At 32.6% G+C, this 22,565-nt stretch overlaps 1 protein-coding gene across 1 annotated transcript in view; it reads left to right on the top strand.

Moving 5' to 3' along the window:
• The window catches only part of LOC146537941 (uncharacterized), a 90,334-nt gene that overhangs the window by 32,122 nt on the left and 35,647 nt on the right, over positions 1–22,565 (top strand). Inside the window, exon 2 of the mRNA XM_085188418.1 lies at positions 17,589–17,666. Within this exon, the coding sequence (XP_085044544.1) occupies positions 17,589–17,666 (78 nt within the window). The remainder of the gene's footprint in view (positions 1–17,588; positions 17,667–22,565) is intronic.

The raw sequence follows: 22,565 nt of genomic DNA, 5'->3' as shown, positions 1-22,565 counted from the left end.
TTGATAAATTATATTCTTTGCATGTTCTCCATACAAGGTGACGTTGGCGAAGTGATTCGCGCTCAACTTAAACAAATTAATAATTAAGAGTAAAATAATAATAATTTAAATAATAATTGAAACATTCTAACATATACCGTCAGTCTATATTACTTATGTATGTTATATATAAAACTCTTCCGTTACTCAGCGACAAATAGTGCAAATATGAAACTGTTTTGAAACTGCACCCATACTCCCTTAGATGCAATATCGCATAGGGAAGTGTCGGAGAGTACTAAAAAAGTATTTTGCTTAATTCCTGGGAAAATGAAAGTTAAAACAGATTATCTAATTTTACAGCCTCACAAATGAAATAACTATAACAAGTATTGAAATAACATGCAATTACATACAATAATTTTTCAATTGGATTCATTTTAGTTACCTGTAATATATGAATTATCTCCATTTCATATTAATACCGCAGCTAGATTATATAACTGTTTGCTCGTAAAATAGTGGGATTGAGAGGTTTATAATTATTTTCACATTGCATACTAAACACCTTGTGATCATAACTCGGGGCTAAGTTCTTATAGGTATGGATAATTTATAATTTGTACCTACACATAGTTATTATTCTAAAGCAGTCGTGGTATAGGCTGGCTGTAAACATGAGGGTTGTGGGTTCAACTTCCCTCGGGGGAATTAATTCATTGGCGTTGATATCCGTCATCCATATATTTATAAAAAGCTTGAAAACGTTTTACCTTGGGGTTCCGAACGTACCAGTTGTTTACAACATACTTACTTACGTTTATTTGCTTATTAGAAAACATAGCATAATGGGTAAGTAGCCAGAGAAAATTAAAGATTTGTAATTCAATCGTGTAAAAATATATATTTTTCTGCATTTTCTCACAGATATGGGAGAAATGGTCATAGTCTACGTGGGCAAAGCCGCCGGCGAAACATTAGTATTATGCTATTAATGATATTACATATAAGCAATATTAAACAAAGGTCACCCATGTCAATGAACCTGATATAATTTACCTGTTTCCCGAATCGATTTCTCGGGTAATTGTTTTTTTTTTATTCGCACAAAGGTGTCGATGTAATAAGATATATCGGTCCGTTACTTGCAGAATGTTGGTGGCCAAATCGATTTTTTTAATATGATACGATGAATCGATGATTTATATTGAATACATTGACAAACGTGTAAGTTATTTTTCGACCTCATTTTTTTTCGTTTAGCTGGGATTTAGTTTAGTTGGAAATTTTATTTAAAAATGTCTAATATTGTATTTTCAGTCACCCGCCAGGTTTTAAACTCAGTTGATAGTTGGAAGGGATGCATAACTTTCATGTACTCTCACTGGCAAGACAAAGCCTGGCGTTGAACTCTCAATTCAACACACAATGTCTTGAAATGAGCTGTTGAAGGAATGTCTTAAAATCAAGATTTCTATATACTACTTTTGATATACGATAAAAAACATCCGAATATAAACATGTCCAATATAATATAATTATTTGGCGGAAACTGCTTACCCTTGTGTGCGGGATACAGGTGAAGCTGATTTAATTTAGATTTTTTTCTAAACACCAAATATACTCGTAGTATAATATTTTATTTGCATTTTAATACAAAATACTTAATGATGATGATTTACAATAATCACAAGTCGTCCGTTAATTGGAATTTACTTTGATTATTTTGACATTGTTTTGTCCTTATCTTTATAATTTGTATAATAATCTTTAAAAATATTATTTGCATGTGTAAAAAAAACTGATTATGATTGTAAAGAATTTAAAACGTGTATTTTTGTATACATTTATTTAAAAATATATACTTGTCTTAGTCTCACGCTGTAACCCGCGTATAGCAAAGTAGGCTGAATAATATGACGTTGAGATACTTCGTTCACTATTTTCGGCCCGTTTTAATGAAAGCAATCTTGAGATGCCATTTATTATTAAAATGGCATCTCAAGATCGATCTCAGAGTCGAGAGCGGTTTATGAATACGAACGGAACTTAACGCTGCGGTTGTGTGTGTGCGCTGCGCCAGTGCGGGAAAATGAAAATAATTAAAACAATGTATCCACAATCTGACAATGTCTACTGAGATGGCTTTTATCACTTTAATATTATAGAAGCTAATTTCTAACAAGCGCAATTATGGCGCTCAGATATTTTTTATTATAAATTATAAAAACTGACGACTATTTTTAGATTTTACTGATCTAAACAAAATAAGGAAAATTATATTATATTTCTAATTAGAAAATTCATAATATATTTATCATTTTCCTATAAGAATATTTTCAGTCTTGATAGAATTTTCGAGACGTCCCGCTTTCTTTTGTTATTCTGATAACAAATGCTCTGAGAAAGCAAATAAGGCTTTCCCCCGAAAGGGAATCGAAGTCACAGCTGCCCCATTCACATACAATCAACTATATTCAATAGTATTCTATAATTTAGTTTGACATTACAAAATAAGTATATACCAAGGTGGCGAAAGCACATATTTATATCTCAAAATGATATACAATCAGAACCCCCGAGGCAAAAATTAGAATCAATGAATCGGTATGATTTAAACACTAATTGACAGCTCCAATAATTAATTATAATTGCTAAATGAATCAGCTATTTTTTTATTATAATATTGCATTATATAACTTTTATATTTATGTTTTTTTGCGTTTACTGAGCGTTTTAGATTGATTTATTTATTTATTTTTCATTAGAAAGGTGTGTTATATAAATAAAAAATAAATATAGCCTTCTCGGCGCAGGACGCTGTAACTATTAAAACGACCGCTGTTGATTCAACTTCCACTCGAAACAATAAATTATATTTATTTCTTCGCTCTGGTAATATAATAAAGTGCCGCGTTGAGTTCTGCCACTCACCATTCAAAAATTTTAAAAAAAGTAAATTAAATACAATTAGGTGATGTAGCGCTATAGCTTAGAAGGATCTGATACACTTTTGACATGTCCAAGTAAATGTTAAGCATTTATATGGAATACCTACAGATATTTTGACTTGACTTGACTTGTATGCATGATATTTGCAAATACTATTCTTAGTCGAGGCAATATTCTATTAAATGCGTCACGCCTCCTACGCCAATGCCTCGGTATCCCGCACATAGCAGGGTAAGCAGCGGGAACTATGGAACCTAGTGTTATGACACTTCGTTTCCCATTTAAACACTTTCGAGGAACATTTTCAACTCTTTAGAAAATCTATAAAACTGCGGAACAAGTGTTAAGACACTGTTAACACTTGTGTTCCTCTCCTATTTTGGGGAAAAATCATAAAGAAAACAATCTCAATTTTTCTTTCTTCAATCCTTTACAAAATATTCCACATAAGTAAAAACAATACAAAAAATTATACAACTCATACGAAAGTAGCTCAAAATATTCAATTTGGACTAATTACTGCCCGCGAGGCGCGAGGGTGGTGGACGCGCCCGTACGCACGTCCCGTCCCGGTCGCCAGAACAATCATTAATCAAAACTCCAAAGCTTTAATAAAAACCGCTTCGAAATTAATAAGTAAAAGTAGCTTGGTGTTCGTTTGGTAATAACGTTTTTAGTTGTTTTCGCTTATTTTGTATTTTTTTGTATATACATACGAGTATATATTTCATTTCGTTTTCTCCGTACATTTTTGTTGGACTCTCCTTTGATTATCGTGTATGGAAGAACTTTTTCAATAATCTATACAATGAGAGCTTTCGACCTTCTAATAAAGGTACTTTTTAACAGCTTCACGCAAATGTTAAAACACTCTTACTTCCTACTTTTCAGCCAATAATAAAAAAATATATTTCCCTGACTGGGAATTGAACCTACAACTGTCGTCTTTACAGTCAGATGCTGTGCCGCTGCAACGTAACGCCTTAATAATATTATTAATTTAAATGTTATACATGACTATTTAAGTATATTGACTGTACTACTCACGTTCATTTCGTATTTGTGTTTAACTAACTTACAAAATCTTAAAAATACCCACATTTCATATTCAAGCCACGAATTGAAAGCCCAAGTAATTAACGTATTTCGGATCATTAACTCTACACAGTTTCGTCGTTAGTGAAATTATGCGGTAGAGATGAAATCTCTAACTTTGTTCATTTTTTATATAAATTTCTCTCTCTCTCTCTCTCTATTTATATAAATATTTAGGAGGTTGTCGTGGCGCAGGGCATAAGCTCTTGACTGTAAGCGCGACGGTTATGAGTTCGAATCCTATTTGGGTTACTGAATCTATATATATAAAATCGAAAGGTCACTCACTCATCACGAAATCTCAGAAACTACAAGTGCTAGGAATCTCAAATTTTGCATAGGAGTTACTTATAGAACGTAGGTGCTCGCTAAGACGGGAATTTGCAATATTCGACTTCTAAGGGGTTGTTTTTGGGGTCGAAAGTTTGTATGAAACTTCGTTACTACAAATACTAGGAGTCTCAAATTTTGCATAGACCTCACTAGGACGTAGTCATGGAGACAGAAATTAATAATAACATAGTTCATGCGGGTGAAACCGCGAGCGGGCCGCTAGTTTTTAATATTTTCATTTCCTCGCTCTTATAACAAGGCAAATCACGGAGTTGAATTCTTTTACTCAACACATAATGCCTCAAATGGTGGTGAGTGGGGAAAAGAGTGTCTTAATATTAGATTCCTTCTGCCTACTCTCCTGTATGCGGGATAAGCGTGATAAAAATGGTCTAATAACGGCGTGACACCTCACTAAGTAGTCACTAAAAATATCGATTAACAGATTTCTATTCGACATTATATATGACCACCCACACTTGTACTAAAACAACAGAAACGACAAATTAATATGCATTTCGCATACACTTGTTTGCGTACGGAATACACCTACATATGTCAAATATTAGAGCCATAGTTTATGAAGGCAAAATTCTTAAAAAATTTCTATTTGCATATCCATAGATATATTTGAAGAGGTAAAAACTCTCTTATTGTAAAGGAATAGAGCTAAAAATTGAGTGAAAATTATAGATTTTAGTTAAAACTGGTGCATATAATATGTGGACAGTACAATGATCTTTTAAGATGTACAGCCACTTATACTGTGTGATGGAAATAAAGAAAATAAAATGATGGAAAAACTAAAGGTATATGTTAAAAAGTAAATGTAATAGTTGTTATAAATGACGATTCGTGGGTTCTTTAATTCAAATCTTTAATAATAAAATTATCCTTGAAATATAGATGCTATCTAGATCTGATTAAACAAAAAAAATATTGCTTAGAATTGAGGAACACCTAAATTCTAATCAATATTAAACTCGTCCAGAAGTCGGCAAACCTATTTTTTTGTATAGTTTAAAACAAAGTCATCTCAAATCATCAAGTCATTGCTAGATAACTAGCGATTCTTAACGCCGTAATTTGTCTACTAAGATAAAGATAAAACCTTTATTTATATTTCAAGAACAATCTTCCTCTTAAATATTTTAACTTATGAATCATCATCTACAGTCCCTTTTATGTCTATTTAAGATGATTATTTATCTATTTCTTTATTCGTTCTTAACACATAATATGCACCAGTTTTTTTGCCCAAAAATATAATAACAAGCATCGATTTAAAAGTTTTAAGGTAAAGTCTTCAAAAATCCTAAAAATATCCATACCGTTATATGTACACTAACAAATGCTACACATTTTACAGTCACGTAAAAATATTTTCCGCTTCTCGCTCCAAATGCCTTTGTCTTTTAAAACAGTAACGTAAACTATTATTGCTTTAGTCAAAATAGTAACAAATAGACCGTTAAAATCCAAAACAAAGATGTATGGAAAATTTATTGAGTTATAATGAAATAACTTAACTGTATCTTGTAGTGTATTTATATTATGTTTTAGACATATAATAAGCAAATATATTTAGTTTCACACCGCTTCCCGCACACCGAAGGGTAAGCAGAAGGAACCTGAGAACCTAATGTTAAGATAATTCGTTCTCCACTATGACACTTCTGTTTCCCACTTTCTGTTTCATTTTTCAATCTAAATATATTAATATATCTACGTTTATCTCAGGAACTACTGGTTTGAAAGGAAAAAATATTTTTTATTGGATAGGCTTCCATATGTCATGTGTCATACATAACTCTCAGCTATTTCCAATTCACCATGCAAGAGAAGTTACAGCTAATAACTAATACTTAAATAATGTCTAATACCATTAAAAAACATAATCAATTTAATATTTATTGTTTATTAGCTATTTGTTCATTAAGAAGTTTAATTTAAACTAATGAATACATGGTGTTTGCAATTAATGCGTTTATCCGCCCTGTATTGAAATGAAGTAATATTGAATTTAGCTAGCTATATATACATACTTTTGGATTTATTTTATTGAGTGGGATTTAGGTCGTCATTTGATTTTGTTAACGCAACGGTTTTGGGTTCGAAGCCAAGGTAACAAGAAGGTAATGTGTCAAAAAAAATTTGTGGTGCCCGAGGTAAGCTTCTGCTATTTGTTGATTTATAATAGGAAATCATTCTTTTTTTAAAGCTTCCCGCTGTGTCTCGCATACAGCAGGATAGGCAGAGGGAACCTAATGTTAATACAAGCCGTTCTCATTTCATTCCCCACTTTTCGCTGAATTTTGAAGGCATTGCGTTTGATAACGGGGCAGAGCTAAGCGTTGAGTGGCGAAACTCAACGCCGCGTTTTGCCTTGATGGCAGAGGGCAGAAATCAAAGTATTATATATTTCATTCCCTCAAGTAGGAGTCTAACCCAAACCCGTCGGTTACAGTCACACGCTTGTACCCCTACGCCACGACAGCCTTAAATATTAAAATATCATTTTTTTTATTTATAACTTAATATACGTCATGTAGAGTATGAAATGAAATCCAAGATGGAATACTTTAGAAGAATAACAAAAGGTAGCCAATCAATCAAAGTATTTGAATATTTATGAGTTAATTTGTAACGTATTGGCAATAGGTATATATAACCAAAAAAACATTTGTAACTGACAGAAGGCTATAAGCGAGTTAAAATTAACTGCGACAATACGCAGGTGGTTAAATGAATGCTGAACGAATAATATCTTTTCACGTTTCCCTGACTTATATTCTTATTTTTTTAGTAATTATAATATATTTTTATTATGCTGTAATTGTCATATAATGGTATGGATTTATTACATTTCAGTTATTCTTTCATCCAAACAAAAAAAAACTAAAAAAAAGGAAAGTTCTTTGTTTTAAATCGTAAGAAATATATAATAGAAAAGACATTAGCATTCCGATAGGGAAGGAGAAGCAGGGCGATTCCGTTGCAGGGAGAAGCAGGGCGTCGTAACCTGCAAATAGATTAAAACCTCCAACTAAATTTAAAATTATGATATTTTCTATATATAAGCTTTATAGCTAGTCCGGACAGGGAGGTGGGCTTCTTCCAGGATCATCTTTACTGTCATCCCAAAAGTCAACCACAATATCTCTACGTCTCTTACCACTCAATCTCGCTTTATAAAGCTTCGTAAATATTGATTTTATGTTAGATTTCAATTTGCTACCCAAATAAAAAATACAATAACCCCCACTGTGCCAAATTACAAATATTTCCATACACCAAACCGTTTAAAACATCTTATTAGTATACAGAAAATAAACAAAACGAATCGCATTTTAATCTCGCCCCAAGAGTAATTGAATTTCTTTAAAATCGTGTAATATATATAATTACGTACTGATACCTTTCCTCAGACGTCGTGGAGCTGTCAGCACTTTCTTCCAGCCAGTTGTCAGTTTGGATACAAGGTAAATCAAATATATGGTTAAAATTGACTTTTAAAGTAATTTCATGGTTTCTTTTTAGGTTAAAACTTTCATGTTTTACTTGAGACATGTCTAATATTACTTATCGAAATGTTTTTATTTTGAACTCGGCTCTTTTAGCTACCGAGTGTCTACCCAAACCAATAAATAAAATTAATAGATAAATAAAATTTCATAGATGTAGCGATCTATAGAACGAAAAAAAATAACCTTCAATCTGTAAAGAATTCTACAACTGAATTATTACAAATAACCTAATCCTTCGCGTGGGCGTTTCTATAATTTTGAATATGATTATTCTAGCTAAAGTAAAATGTCATTTTAAATTGCCACTAGTTAGCTATAGTTGTTTTGTAAGTGATGCGTCACAAAAACTTTAACAATTACTAAGGTATAATACGTCGACTAATATATCATGTTCGAATAATTGAAACGTGTCGTCATATGCAATATGCACTTTTTTATATGCATTTTGTATGCACATATCAGTCAACGTCAAATATTTGAGAGTCTAATAAGGGTTTAGTAAAAAAACAAGTGTTAAAATTTACTTGGAGCTTAAATTACTAAAATGTATTAAAGGATACGAGTATGTGATGTTATTATGTATTTGACGGGAATTTAGTTTTTCCTGTTTTCTAAAATAAAATTTCAATTAAGTTTAAAATCCAATGCATGGAGACAATAAGATCTTTTATTTTCGCGATTATTATTACTTCTAGAGTTTTCGTGTGGCAGGATCACAAAGTGGGACTGGTTGTGGGTTCGATCCCCACTCGAGGATATGAATTTATTGAAATTGAAATTTCTATTTCTATGCTCTAGTGTCTAAACTACTAAACTAAACTAAAACTACTAAACGCAATGCCTCTAGAATTCCACGGATATATATAAAAAAATATTTGGGATTTGAACCCAATGTTTGATCTAAATCAACATTTTAAACCATATTTCACGGTACTCCCGACGTTATCATTTTGACCCAAATTTAAGTACTTTAATGCCAAAAATTGTATACAGTTTTTACTCACAGCTACAATGATGTCTTTATTCACCATTCAATTACAGATAGCAATCATTAATTTAAGTTAATATTTCGGAAACGCCACATTCTACATGATTTTTTGGAAAACGTTAAATTTCTTTATTAAAAATACAAAATATCAAAAGAATTTTAACAACGATCAAATTGGTTTAAGTGGCCGCCTATTTTTTGATTGAAGTGACGGGTTGTAGGCAAAAAATGAGTTATTTTGCACAATTTTACGTAAATAATTTCGAAAGTTAAATTCAGATTTGCTTTTTTTATATTATAATGGGATATTTGGCCTTATGAATGACATTATAATATTTTTTGATTGTATTATTTATTACTTTTAAAAATTTAAATAATCTCTTCATTTTTAAAGAGACCGAAAATTAATGTTTTTTTTAATTGGGCGGAAAATGTGGCATAGGGCACGCGTGCACCCACTGAAACTGCACACAAAGAGTGTCTTAACACTCAGTTCTCTCTGCCAATCCAGAAAAATCAAAAAGAAAAATCAGTGCAAGAAGTATATTTATATGACATACAATCATATACTAAGTAATTAAAGAATAATAGCTAAGCAGATTCTAATATCATGACATTATCCACTTTGACACGAGAGTGATTGATTAAAATTAAGTTGAACTTCAGTCATTGTATAAATAATAAGTTTTAGATCACATTTGAAAATGGTTGTTAACCAATGAGTGATCAATCTCTTAAAGAATAGTTCAAGGATATTCTTTTTACCTACCTATATCAGCAACACGCTGTATCCCTTATATAACAGGGTAGGCAGGGAACTTGGGAACCCAGTGCCACGTTACTCCGTATCAAAATTCAACGCCGCGCTTTGCCTGTGCTCTAACGATAAATGAAAATATGAAATATATATTTCAGTTCCTCCTGTAGGAATCGAACCTACACAACTGCACACCGTGTAAGAACACAGTGCGGCGTTGAGTTCCTCTACTTTCTGATGATGTCTCAAATCAAATTCAAATTTGGACGCGAAGTGGAGGACTGAGTGTCTTGTCACTAGATTCTTTATGATTCCTCTACTATACATATGTACCAAACATAATATCAAAGCGTGAAACCAGAAAAACAACAACTTAGCTACAACAACTTAGCTTTAATTACAAAACAAAAATTTGTATCTAATTTGTCACTTACGTACTTTCCCATGACCTTTTAATCCGTAACCGAGTCTGTGAAATCTGTATTTTGTATTAATTTTATCATATTTATGTGTCGGTACGTCCCACAATAACTCAAGAATAAGTTTGTGGACCGTTGATCTCGTTATTTATAGCCTTAGTCCAATGCTTTGGTTTAAATTAGTTAAAACTTTGTTATTTCTTTTATTATTGTATTACATAATAGTATTGACAGTTAGTTAGTCAGTATAATTTTATTGACAGTTAGTTTGTACAGCAATTAGTTTCGCCGTGAAACATACATACTTACATATATTAATGTGAAATTAAGCTAATTCTTTCTGCCTATATACATGTATAGTGTACAGATTTATGGAAATATACATCTAAAACTATTTAGTACGACCAAAAATACAGTGTGTGCCTTTCAAAGTTTTGCCTTCTTGTAGGGTAGACAGAGGGAACCTTGAGTTAACACACTATTTTCTCTGTTTTGAAATGTGGTGTTGTCAGCGTGGCGTTAAGTTCCGCCATTCATTGTATAATGCCTTAAAAATAGGAAGGTCGAAGTCAGAAGATCGGGGATAGAAGTGTCTTAATGGAGAACGGAGCACCTTAACACCAGGTTCCCAATTCTCCCTGTCTACACCGCTAAGTGCAGGATAGAGCCTCAAGCTAAAAAAATCCTAAATGAGATTCCAATTCACAACCCAGCTGTACACTCTACAGTTACCAACTCCGCCAAAACGATTCAAAAACAGTTATGTTACGATTAAGCATATTCGGCTATCGCATATCACCATTATCCTTTTAATGATTTTGTATGACCTGAAATTTTTTAAACTTCTTGGTAGCTTCGCGACACGCCCTCGAGAGATTTATGGGCTTAATCAGCTGTAGGGGAATTAGGTTGAATTTCAACAGGTGAAGTACATGCGCTGTAATTTTTAAACGCCCGAAATGGTTGTCTTGGAATGTTGGTGATTTTTTTGGGTTGTGAAATTTTAATTATTGTGTTTTTTTATACTATTTTTTATACTATTTACATAGCAGGCTAGGCAGAAGGAAGTCAGTGTGACGACAGTACGTTTCCCACATATCGAGGAATTTAAAATATATAATTTCTCCGAATGGGAATCGAACTCACAATCGTCATTGTTACAGTTTCAACGTGTACTGAGTACCGTTATTCCTAAATGATATACACACATACCTACATTCATAATATACAGTATATTTAAACAGTTAAAGTAGACATAGTTGCGTACTAAAGCTGTTACCTCTATAAATAATATTTGCCTTGCTAAGTGCCTTCTCAATTATCGTTAGAGTCGCGAGTAGGGCCGCGTGGATTCGATGTTGATTTTGTAACTAATTCGTTTTCGAACTTTCATTTTTAATGCCGTTTGGTTTTGTGGTTATGGTTATTGAGAGTTTGAAATTAATATATTTTTTGTATGTTTTTTGAATAATATTAATAAATAAATTTACTCTGACATCGACGATTACGATATATCCTGCATATAGCTGGGTAGGTATAGATAATCTATTGTTAAGACACTCCGTTCCCCACTTTTCACTTATTCTGGAGACATTGCAAGTTGAGAGTGAAACTAAACCCCACGTTTTATATTGTTACAAGAGCGACGAAATAGAAGTAATAGATTCCCTCGAATAACACTCTCGTCTCACCATACAAAAAAATTAGCAAAAACAAAATAAAATAACATTCTAAGCCACCAAACGAATTGAATAGCACATAAAATCGAACCTAAACTAGTTGCCTTTGTCCACTAAAACACCATAAAAGGAAAGCATCAGTTCCTTCAATGTCACTGTCAACGTGAAACAATTTCCATGGAGTCTATAGGCACTAGCTATGGCATGCAAAGTGGGGCAACCACCAAGTTTAGTAGCAACACCTTTTAAAGAGCTTAAAGCTTTCTAGAAACGTATTCGCACTCATCAATCTGTGTACGTGTGAGATTTATATGTGATTCGTATAATTGTACTGGCAGGTATACCTACTAGGTATTATTGTTTTTGTATAGTTAAAGTAACAAGCAACGGTTTTTCTTGCATAGCAGAGCTTAACGCTACGCTTCGTCTATGACAGTGGGAAAATGAAAATATATTAATAAAATAAATTCCTTACGCCATAACAGCCTCAACTTAAAATAAGTAAGTAATACTTACAGAAAACGTAAATTTCATGAAAAAAAGATATTCTAACTTTAAGGGAATATTTTTTTACTAAATTAATTAGGAAGCAATGTATAAGTACATTACTCTTTTCTTTCTTACTTTTAGCTTCACGTTATATTCGATGCATAGAGTAGGAACCTAGGGTTAAGACACTCCGTTCTTCATTAAGACACATTCATTCTCTACTTTCCACCGCATTCTGAACTATTCCATCTTGTGTAGCGGAACTCAACGCCGCGCTTTTCCTCGTTCTCTCATATTAGAGCGTGAAATGAAAAATAAAAAATGAACTATCATAAAAAGTACCTATAAATCTCAATAAAGTGTATAGGTATATTATACAGATAATTTCGTAATTTATCTCTCATAATATCCTCTCGAGCGAAGTTTAAAGCTTGAAAGCTTATAAAGTTCTTTTTTCTTATTTTGACATGTCACAAAAGCACCATTTTAATAATAAAATTAATGGTTGATATACTTATCAATGGCTCAATTTTATTATTTATTGCAATGACTCACCTTTGCTACCTGTTTTTAAGTATATTAATATTCTATAAGAAAATATTCTTCTGCTTGTTCGTTTGTAAGTGATTGGACTTCATAAATGAGTGAAATTGGAAAGCAGAGACTTTTTAGTTGAACTTCTCAAAATTTCTGGGTTCTGTTTTTATATAATGTAAATGAAGCAAGCGAATAATATCCTTTTAGAAGGCTATGCAATATATATTTTTTACAAAACTAGGAACTTTCATTTTCTCGGTCTGGTAACAAGAAAGATCGCGGTATTGAGTTCCCCCACTCAACACGAAACTATTTGGTGGTTTAGGGAATGGAGAGTCTTATTTTACTACCAAAGCTGCTTTATGCGTGATACATCGTAAAGCTATAAAAAAAACAAGCGAACCTGCGCTGCACCACCAACCCAGCCAAAGGTTTTAAGATCAACATGATAAATCCTTCGTTATTTGTATATATTATACCAGAAAGGACGACCGCCGATTGTCAATAACGAAATTACTTAATTAACTCTACTAAAGATTATCTGATAAAATATATATATTTACATATTAAAAAAAAGTTCAACCTAAATTTTCGGACTTTGATACATCATGCAGCTCTCGATCGTTGAGATTACTTTGAAACAATTTATATGATACTTTGACAGCTAAATGACCCTTCGGAATTAAATGTACTGCAATAATGTACAAGGATGGACGGTGTTTTGGGCGAAATATCAGATTTTGGAATGAAATATTTGCGTTTTTTGTGGAAAAATAGCGTGTTTTTTTAAAAAAAAGGGTTTAGTTTTTTTTGGGTTCGCTTAAGCCGAACCGAGCGACTATTAAATGGCGAATTTGTAACGAATTTTGTATAAGATTATTCTCAATAATAAATTACGTTTTCACATTTGTGTGGCATTTGTGAGCGTCGTGGCGTGTTGCACAAGTGTGTGACTGTAAATGCAACAGTTATGGGTTCGATTTCCACTTGGGCGAATGAAGCATAGGTTGATTTCCTTTCGGAGGAAAGAATTACTTTCATTATCCTTGCCAATATATTATATTTATATATTTATATTTTTCCACAGACAGATTATAAATGTATTACAAATTTGAAAGGTCAGTGAACATACTTATAATATTGGCAATAAATCGATATTTTTAGTAATATATATTTTTTATTTTCGATAAAGATCTTTCTTAATGAACTAAAATAAATAATTGGCGTGCATTCACAAATAAAAAAGTATAGCCGGATCTAGTATATTTGCAATAATGATTATTGTATTAAAATTTTAAATTATTTTCAGCTTCACACAGTATCTCGCTCAGTTTTAGTAGGGTAGGCGGACGGAACCTGGGGACCTAGTGTTAAGACATTTTGTTTCCTTTAAGGTACTTCCGCTCCCCACTTTTCACTGAATTCTGGTAGCATTGCGTGTTGAGTGCCACACCGCTGCGCTATGCTTCGTTCATTATCGGAACGAAGAAATTATCAAGTTTACAGCCGCACGCTTGTGGGCGTGCGCCACGACTGATCTAAATATCTATCTTCTGATGTTATATTGAAAAATATTTTGATTTCGACTGTATCAGACATTTTGATTGTACTTTTCATCATTTAACTTGTAATATTTGAAATATAATGAACAAAAATGGCCAATGAATCTGTTTCATTATAATATGTGGCAAATATATGGAATAGAAGAAGACTAAGATGATTTTATAAAGAAATTTATAAGTTACTTTTCCTGACTTTTCTTCGGAATCGTACGAAATGCAAGTGTAGAGTGATAAAACTAAACGCCGGGCGAATAGTGTGAAAATGAAACTAATTAACCCCACCGGATAGGACTCAAACCTGCAATCATTGCGTTGACAGTCGGACGCTGCGCTAAAACGGCCTCTAATTTATAAGCGACCATTACGTGTCGGTATCGCCACTTATAAAAATATAACACACAAAAAATCATTGCATACAACCCGACAAGTCGTCAAAATGTAAAATACGCTAACTATGCAAAGTCACGCACTCAGTTAAATCTCAGTGCAAGGTATTATTATCGAGCATTTATTTAATTTTTGAAGAAATTCATACAAATATACATATATGGGAACTTGTTTCTTAATATTATTGTGGCGTAGTGGAACCGTGTGTGAATATAAGTATGGTGCTTATGGGTTCGATTCTAAACGGTGAAAAAATTTATTTAAAATTAAAACTATTTTCATTTCTACGATCTAGTTAAATAGAAAGTACAAGTAAGTTCCGGAAGAAGCAATGTCTCGAACTTGATCAAACAATAAACATTGGAGTGTTTGTACTAGGTACCCTCTGAATGTAGCTGAAAACAAGTGTTTCATTAGTGTTACAATTCCTGCTATACTATAGAGTCATTCTTTTCATAATAATGGTGCATTTCATAAAAAACTAAAAATTCGAAAAAAATACATGGCGGAAACAAAAATAAACTTGTTTTCTTTTTAAACGAGAAAATTATCACAAAGTACATATTGTACGCACGCGATGCTAAGTAGGTATATTGATTGTTTTTTACGTTTTATTACTCATACGGTAGGACTCCTATAGAGAGATCCTAGTGATAGACCTAGTGTTAAACCTAGTGTTAAACATTCTTTTCCTCCGTTTTAGGATTTTAAATATACATTGCCCTACTCAGCATTCGAATTTCATATCATCGTTAATTAAAAAGATTAAAAATAAGTAATAACTCAATCAAATAACGTCATGTAATTATTTTTTTTCAACTTTATTTTAAATCTACACAAAAATTACTAAAAATATCGAACGCACGACCATCGTACAACATCTCAATTGCGTCACAACGGTGTCATTGATTACTTGCAAAGTCATTTTATTTGATTTACATACGCATGTTACATATAATGATATTGGTTCTAACAAAAGTAAACGTACATTTATAAATCTATCATATCCTGATATGTTGTATTATAGTGTCAATCTTGTATTGTAAAAAGAGTTTTATATAAGAGTATGGCTACGGCTACCGTATTTAATTTTATTATAGTTTGTGTTAAAACGGGACAGTTGTGGGTTCGATTCCCACTCGGGGGAATGAAATATTTAATATGTTCATTTCCTTTCTCTGTTATCGAGTCCAAGCATGGTATTTAGTTCTACTTAACACGCAGTGCTTCAAGATTTTGACGGAAAGTGGGGAACGCAAGTGTCTGCAAAGTAGGACGCAGGTTTCCATTCCTTGATAAGTGATGATATGTGTGATGCTGAAAAAAAATCGGTGATTAAAGTACTTAATTCAGTTTTTTAAAAGCTTTTAATCTCCTGCATTTTTAATTCGAAGGAAAAGAGAACTTTACAGACAAGAATCTCCACTTTCCCCGCCAGCAGAACCACTGCATTTTGAATAGCAGAACTCATACTTATATTGTATCGTATATTCTTCTCAACATAAAGATATTAACATACATTTTACAGAGTCAGAGAGCCTAGCGTCAGGTCACGCCATTCCCCATTTTCTGCCTAACCTCGAGACAGTTAGGTATATTATTTATTCCTTTGAGTGGGAATGGAACCCACAACCGTTCTGTTTGCAGCCAGAACCTGCATTCCACCACCACACCACAATAAGTGATATAAGTAATAAGTCATCTATAAGGAAAACATACAAAAATAAATCTAACATCGATAATTGAGATATGACATACTTTACAACTCGATGTATACACGGATTTTGACCTTTCATCAACACTTTACTCATCGCGAAGTGCTTATCGAGTTATAAAATATTTTAAGTGTAAAGCTTTAGAAGCTAAAATCGATTCTGCCTCTTAAATCGATTTTATTTATGGAACAATATTTGTATAACAAACGAATGTATTTGGGGAAAAAGTCAAAAAGTTTTTTTAATGATTCATACGTACATTGAGGTCGTGGTGCAGCAGAACAGCATTTGACTGTTACTGCGTTGGTCGTGGGTTCGATTCCCACTCGATGGCTATAATAAGCTCTATTCATTTCCTCGCTCTGGTAATGAGACAACGTGGCGTTGATTCCCGCCACTCAACACGCAATATCTGAAAAATTGGGCAGGGCAACAGAGTATTTTTACACTAGAACCTAGTGCTTTAAAGCCTAGTGCCTTAGCCTATCCTGCTATATGCGGGATACAGCGTGAAAATAAAAAAAATATATATATACTTTAATCGCGTCATGAGTTCCCACTCGCTCTACTTAAGAATTTAAGTTACCTAATGAGATATATGAACGGTGTTAAGTTTGAATGATTTTGATGTCAAAATGCTCAAGTACTTTAGTAGTATCATCAAGTTAAGGTCGTTACAAGTGTTGTTTTTTATATTCCGAGTATTTTTGAGCAACTCAGGCCATATGTGTTATCTTATTATAGGCCATCGTGGCGCAATAGAGCCTGTGACTGTAAACGCATTAACTGTGAGTTCGATTCCTACTCAGAGACACAATTTATTTCCTTTTCTTTCTGTGGTAACCGGATAAAATTGTCTCAAAACTTGAGCGGTGTGTGGAGTACAGAGTGTTAATATAATAAAAGCACATTCTTCTAGTAAAACATGATTTAAGTAATATATAGAACAGAATAAGAAAATGGAAAATAAATGAGGCCAGTTAGGACTAGCGTACAACAGGTTATGAGTTCAGTTTCCATTTGAAGAAATATAAATATATTTCATATTTTAATTTCCTCTCTCTTGTAAGAAAAAAAATCCGTAATTTTAACGCTAGTACCATTTGTTTACAGGATATAACGAAAATCTAAAAATAATAATAACCTACATACATATATTTTCATTTCAGATGAATCAACAATGTAAAGTATGCGGAGAGCCTGCTGCTGGATTTCACTTCGGAGCTTTTACCTGTGAAGGATGCAAGGTATTTATTTTGAATATAATTATTATGTATGTATAGTACAAATAATCTTACTGTAAATGCTAACGGTTGTGGGTTCGATTCCCACTCAACGAATTAATTATTTTCATTTCTTCAAAAAATACGAAATGAGTCAAAGCGCGGCGTTTGGTTCCACCAGTTTATGGGCATTTAACAATTTCCAAACACGCTACACTATAGCAGTATTAAATTACATAGAACTTAATATATTTAAACATATTTAAATTGCAATATTTCAACTAGATCCAAACAAGAAAATCTGGCCTAAGAAGTATCTAAGAATTTATTATCAATTTTATTATTTGTCACACTAATGTCGTATGATTAATGACGGCGGGTATTACGTGTCACCATTGCAACTGTTTATATCATATCTATACTTCTATACTAATATTGTAAAGACGAAGAGTTTGTTTGGTTGGACGTGCTAATCTCAAGAACTGCTAGCTCAAATTGTTTTTTTATGTTTAGTCCATTTGTTGAGAAAGGCTATATAGGCTATATTGCACCATGTTAATAGTGACGATTTATTGCAGCTGCGGTCAGTTACTTCACGCATTCAGTATATGTGATGTGTCATACAAAACTGTTACTTATTTCCATTTTACTACACGAGTGAAACCGCAGGTTAATGCTGTTATTCATATATGTATGAAAAATGTCTGACATCTCGTGATAGTTGTGGGTTCGATTTCCACTTTGAGGAATATTTATTTAATAAATGTTTAAATTTTTCCACTTCGGTTAGGCAAAAAGTTGGGCTCCGCCACTCAACACGCAGTTTCTTTTTCTTTTTGATAGAATGAGTTTATTTAAATATTACTTAAATTTTTCATATTTCAATATCTTTAAAAATAGACAATCTAGTATTAAATCACACCGTTCTTCTTTTCCCAATATTATCCTAAAGTATATTTCATAAATATCAGAACAACTAAACTACTTGTGACAAATAAGAAACCAAGCGGGACACGAAGTGTCTTGACACTAGGATCCTTCCTCCTTCCCGGCCATATGCGGGATACAGCGGGATGATTTTTTTTCAAAACCAAGCAAACCCACTAGAACTAATCTAGCCACGTAAGCCGCGTTCAAGGCGCGCCTGTAATTTACTACTCTGAATCAATTTGCTCACTTTTTGTCGTTGTAATGTCGTTCGAATTAATTTTGTGTTAAGTGTACCGGAGTGCCGCCCACTGTGTTTTGCTCATAGTAATTCTCGGCTAAGACCATTGAAGATTAATCTATATAAAATATAGGTAATTACACCGTTGTAGCGCAGTGAGGCAGTGTGCAGACTGTAAGCGCGGTGGTTGTTCGTTCGATTCGTGTTTAAGGCAATTAGTTATTTGAAATTTTCCGCTCTGGTGTGAGATGATGAAATTGCGGCGTTAAGTTCCGTCATACATTGATATGATTATATAATTGAAAATAGTCTGACTTCTCGTAGTATTTGAGAGAAACGTATAAAGTAATATAATGTTGATTGTTAGAGTATTTGACAATCGAAACTCAGTTGAATTCTGCTTTGTGTATTTTTTTATACAATTCTAGTATTTATCGTGGACCACATCTGAAAGTGGAGAGCGGAGTGATTTGACACTGTCGTTATCTGTATATTTTTTACGCCTAGACAACAGATGTTAATTTTTTTATCTTAAGCAGAATGAACTAAATATTTACACTATCTTAAATATTTGTTGGTTGTTAATTTAAATACATATCTAATTATGCACATAAAATCACTTTTTGTAGCTATAATTTGTATATTATCAGACTGTATGGCGAACTATTAAGTAGTGGCACCACACGTTACTTTTGCTATTGATATACCAGTGGGACAGCTTCTGACTATACGAGGCGGTTATGAGTTCGATTCCCACTCTGAAGAAATACTTATTTTCATATTTTTATGTATATTTCTAAAAGTGGGCAAGAAAATGAAAATAGTATATTTAGCCACTTATCCACCAGTTGAGTAAGTCCACAACACAACGAAAATTAAGTGAAAGTGGAGAACAGAGTGTTTTACTACAAGGTGACCTCTACCTCTGCCAACTTGCGGGGAAAAGCATGAAACTGCAGGTATTATGATCATTTAAAAATATATTCTTCCTATTATTCCATGTCTCCGAGTGTGTGATAGAATACAAGGCTACCCTACTTATGTATATGTTAATTTTAAACGTGGTTTGCGTTAAAACGTCTGCCTAATTACCGATATCAAAAGAAGATAACGATAAACTTTTGACAATTATGTTGAATTAAAATGAATTTTTCAACTTTGAAATAAAGTTCATTTTCCTTTACCAAAGTTAAACTATAAAGCCTCATCTACATAGCAATGCGTGTACATAAATCAGTAAAACATAATATATAAAGATAAGTACATTAACATAAAATATTCTTGTGATCTATATTCAATTTATCTATGTTCCCTTTAGGCGAGAATCGAATCTGCAACTCTATATCTCGATAAAAAAATACACAAAGCGGACGATGGGAAGTGGAGAACGGAAGTGTGTTAATGGAGAACGGAGTGTTTTAACACTAGGTTTGGGAACCGGAAATCTGGGGATTTCTGTCTGATTGTATAAATAGTTGTAGATTCGCTATCCACTTAGGTGAATGAATCATTCTCGGTCATCACATTTCAGTTTCGGGCGCAAAGCGGAGAAGAGAATGTCTTAACATTAGGCTATTTCCGTTTTAGTGCTACTTGTGAGGTGCAGGTGAAAAAAATCTGATAATGTGGTCAACTAAAAATGTCAACTGGATATACACAATTAATCCTAATTATATTATATGTCCATACATACTTTCATATTTAAATATGTTTAAATATAGCTGGTATATTTAAATATAGCTTTACTTTTTATCCCGTATCTAACAGTCACAAAAAACAAAGACTCAAGACTCTCCGTTCTCCATTTTCCATCTGACATCAAGACCTTACCCTCACACTCACAAGGCCATATTTTATCTAATTAAAATCAAAATAACTACTAAATCAGAGTTAAAACGGTAGTTTCCTAAGCATTTCGTTAATTATTCATTGTGGGTGTGTTAAGTGCTTTACGATTTTGCTTAGAAGACCTCCCGCAGCTGCCCAAAATCGTGTTTTCAATTCTAATTAATAAATGAATTATTTATACGAATGATCTAGTTTTGTCGTTCGCAGAAATGTATACAATTTTGTCTTTCATAAGCATTTCTATGAGAATTTGTGTGATTAAAGCGAAATATCACATGTTTATGTAAATATATTGGCCATATCCTGTCTTTATTGAGATCTGCCTGATTACTAGTGATGGATATGGATTGAAATCTGACTTGGGGAATGTTTATGGTATGCAAGTTGTCCAAATATACAAATTGTTATATTCAGCTTCACGCTTTATATATACTTAAATACTAATAGTATAAAACTGAAGAGTTTGTTCAGTTGATCGCGATAACCTCAGGAACTAATTGCTCGAATTGAAAAATAACTTAAGTATTGCGTTTGACGTGGTAAGCTACAGGCTATATTTAATCACGTTACCTAACATGCAACTTTAACCTATGTCCATTTGACCACGGTGACAAAGCCATAAGTAAAGTTAGTCCCACATATTTCAAGGGAAATTAAGTATTAAATTTAATTGTCAATATAAATAGGTGTCAACACTCAATCGTTGCGTCTACAGTCAGACACTGCTTAATTTTAGAACGACGGCCTCATATTAAAGTTCCCCATGTTTTTATTCGGAAAATAGCAAAACAAATACTAATAAAATTGAACTTACAATCTTAGAATATACAAGTATTTTTCCAATCTTATGAATTTCTAGCGCCGGTTTTTTTCAGGCCTGAAGCAATAACTTTACTTAGTCAACTAGTGGTAAATTATATTGGCGTTCAAGAAGTGAATTATTTTATTTTTTTATTTTAAAACAAATTTGACTATATTAACCTCTGTATGTAAATGGACCTCTCACAAACTGATATGAATCTAAATATTGATACTATCTTCACAAAAGGTCATATTTATAAACCAAAATCAATTAACGTTAAAAGATCTTGATAACATCTAAATTATGACGCTAATATCCAATATGACTAAAATAGAAAATAAATAAATAAAAGAAATATGTAGATATTGTTTATTAATTAATATTTGTGTTGGCGTCTTCGAGAGGATTTAAGCATTTAGTTCATTGTAAGTGATGATATTGAGTTCAAATCTATTCTACCTATATATTTTAAAAAAACATACTTTTTTCTTTACTGGGATTTTTTGTCTAACCTTTAATATATATAAGTCGTGCTATATTCTAGCTTTTTCAAAGTAGAGGCCAGAATTCGGCGGAAAATGGAAATTTAATACTAATTTGCTAGACGCCCTCTGTACCCTGCTGTGCGCGGGATACAGCATAAAACTAAATAAAAAATGTATGAAGTAAGCAAAATCAAGTGGGATGCTTATTCAAAACAAACTTAGCTATCTATAAAATTTCACTCTTTTTATTATAAATATAAAGATCGACCGATATAAGTACTAAATATCAAATTACTTACACTATAAGTGGAGGAATTCGGGCTCATTTACAATTTGAATTATTCATGGCGTGCAACCATAATGCATGTCATTATATTGTAACAAATTACATGGTTTTATGTGTTGACTTGAAAAAATTGCAAAATGTTTTTTTTTAGTTTATATACCTTTATGGTACAGTTAGGTTGTATCTGACTTTGAGAGCGATGGCGTTGAGTTCGATATGCTCTCTGGGGTGAAGGTCAGGTCCTGTTTAATTTTTTTGTTATATTACCTACAATAGAATTTAACAAAATCTTGACATTAATTGTAGCCCATATATAACTTTGATGTATAAGCCA

The sequence above is a fragment of the Heliconius melpomene genome, chromosome 7 (genome assembly GCF_056956725.1).
Source record: "Heliconius melpomene rosina isolate 202511_hmr_F chromosome 7, ASM5695672v1, whole genome shotgun sequence".
NCBI lineage: Eukaryota > Metazoa > Arthropoda > Insecta > Lepidoptera > Nymphalidae > Heliconius > Heliconius melpomene.
The sequence above is the reverse complement of the archived record's forward strand: the minus strand, read 5'-3'. Positions and strand labels throughout refer to the sequence as shown.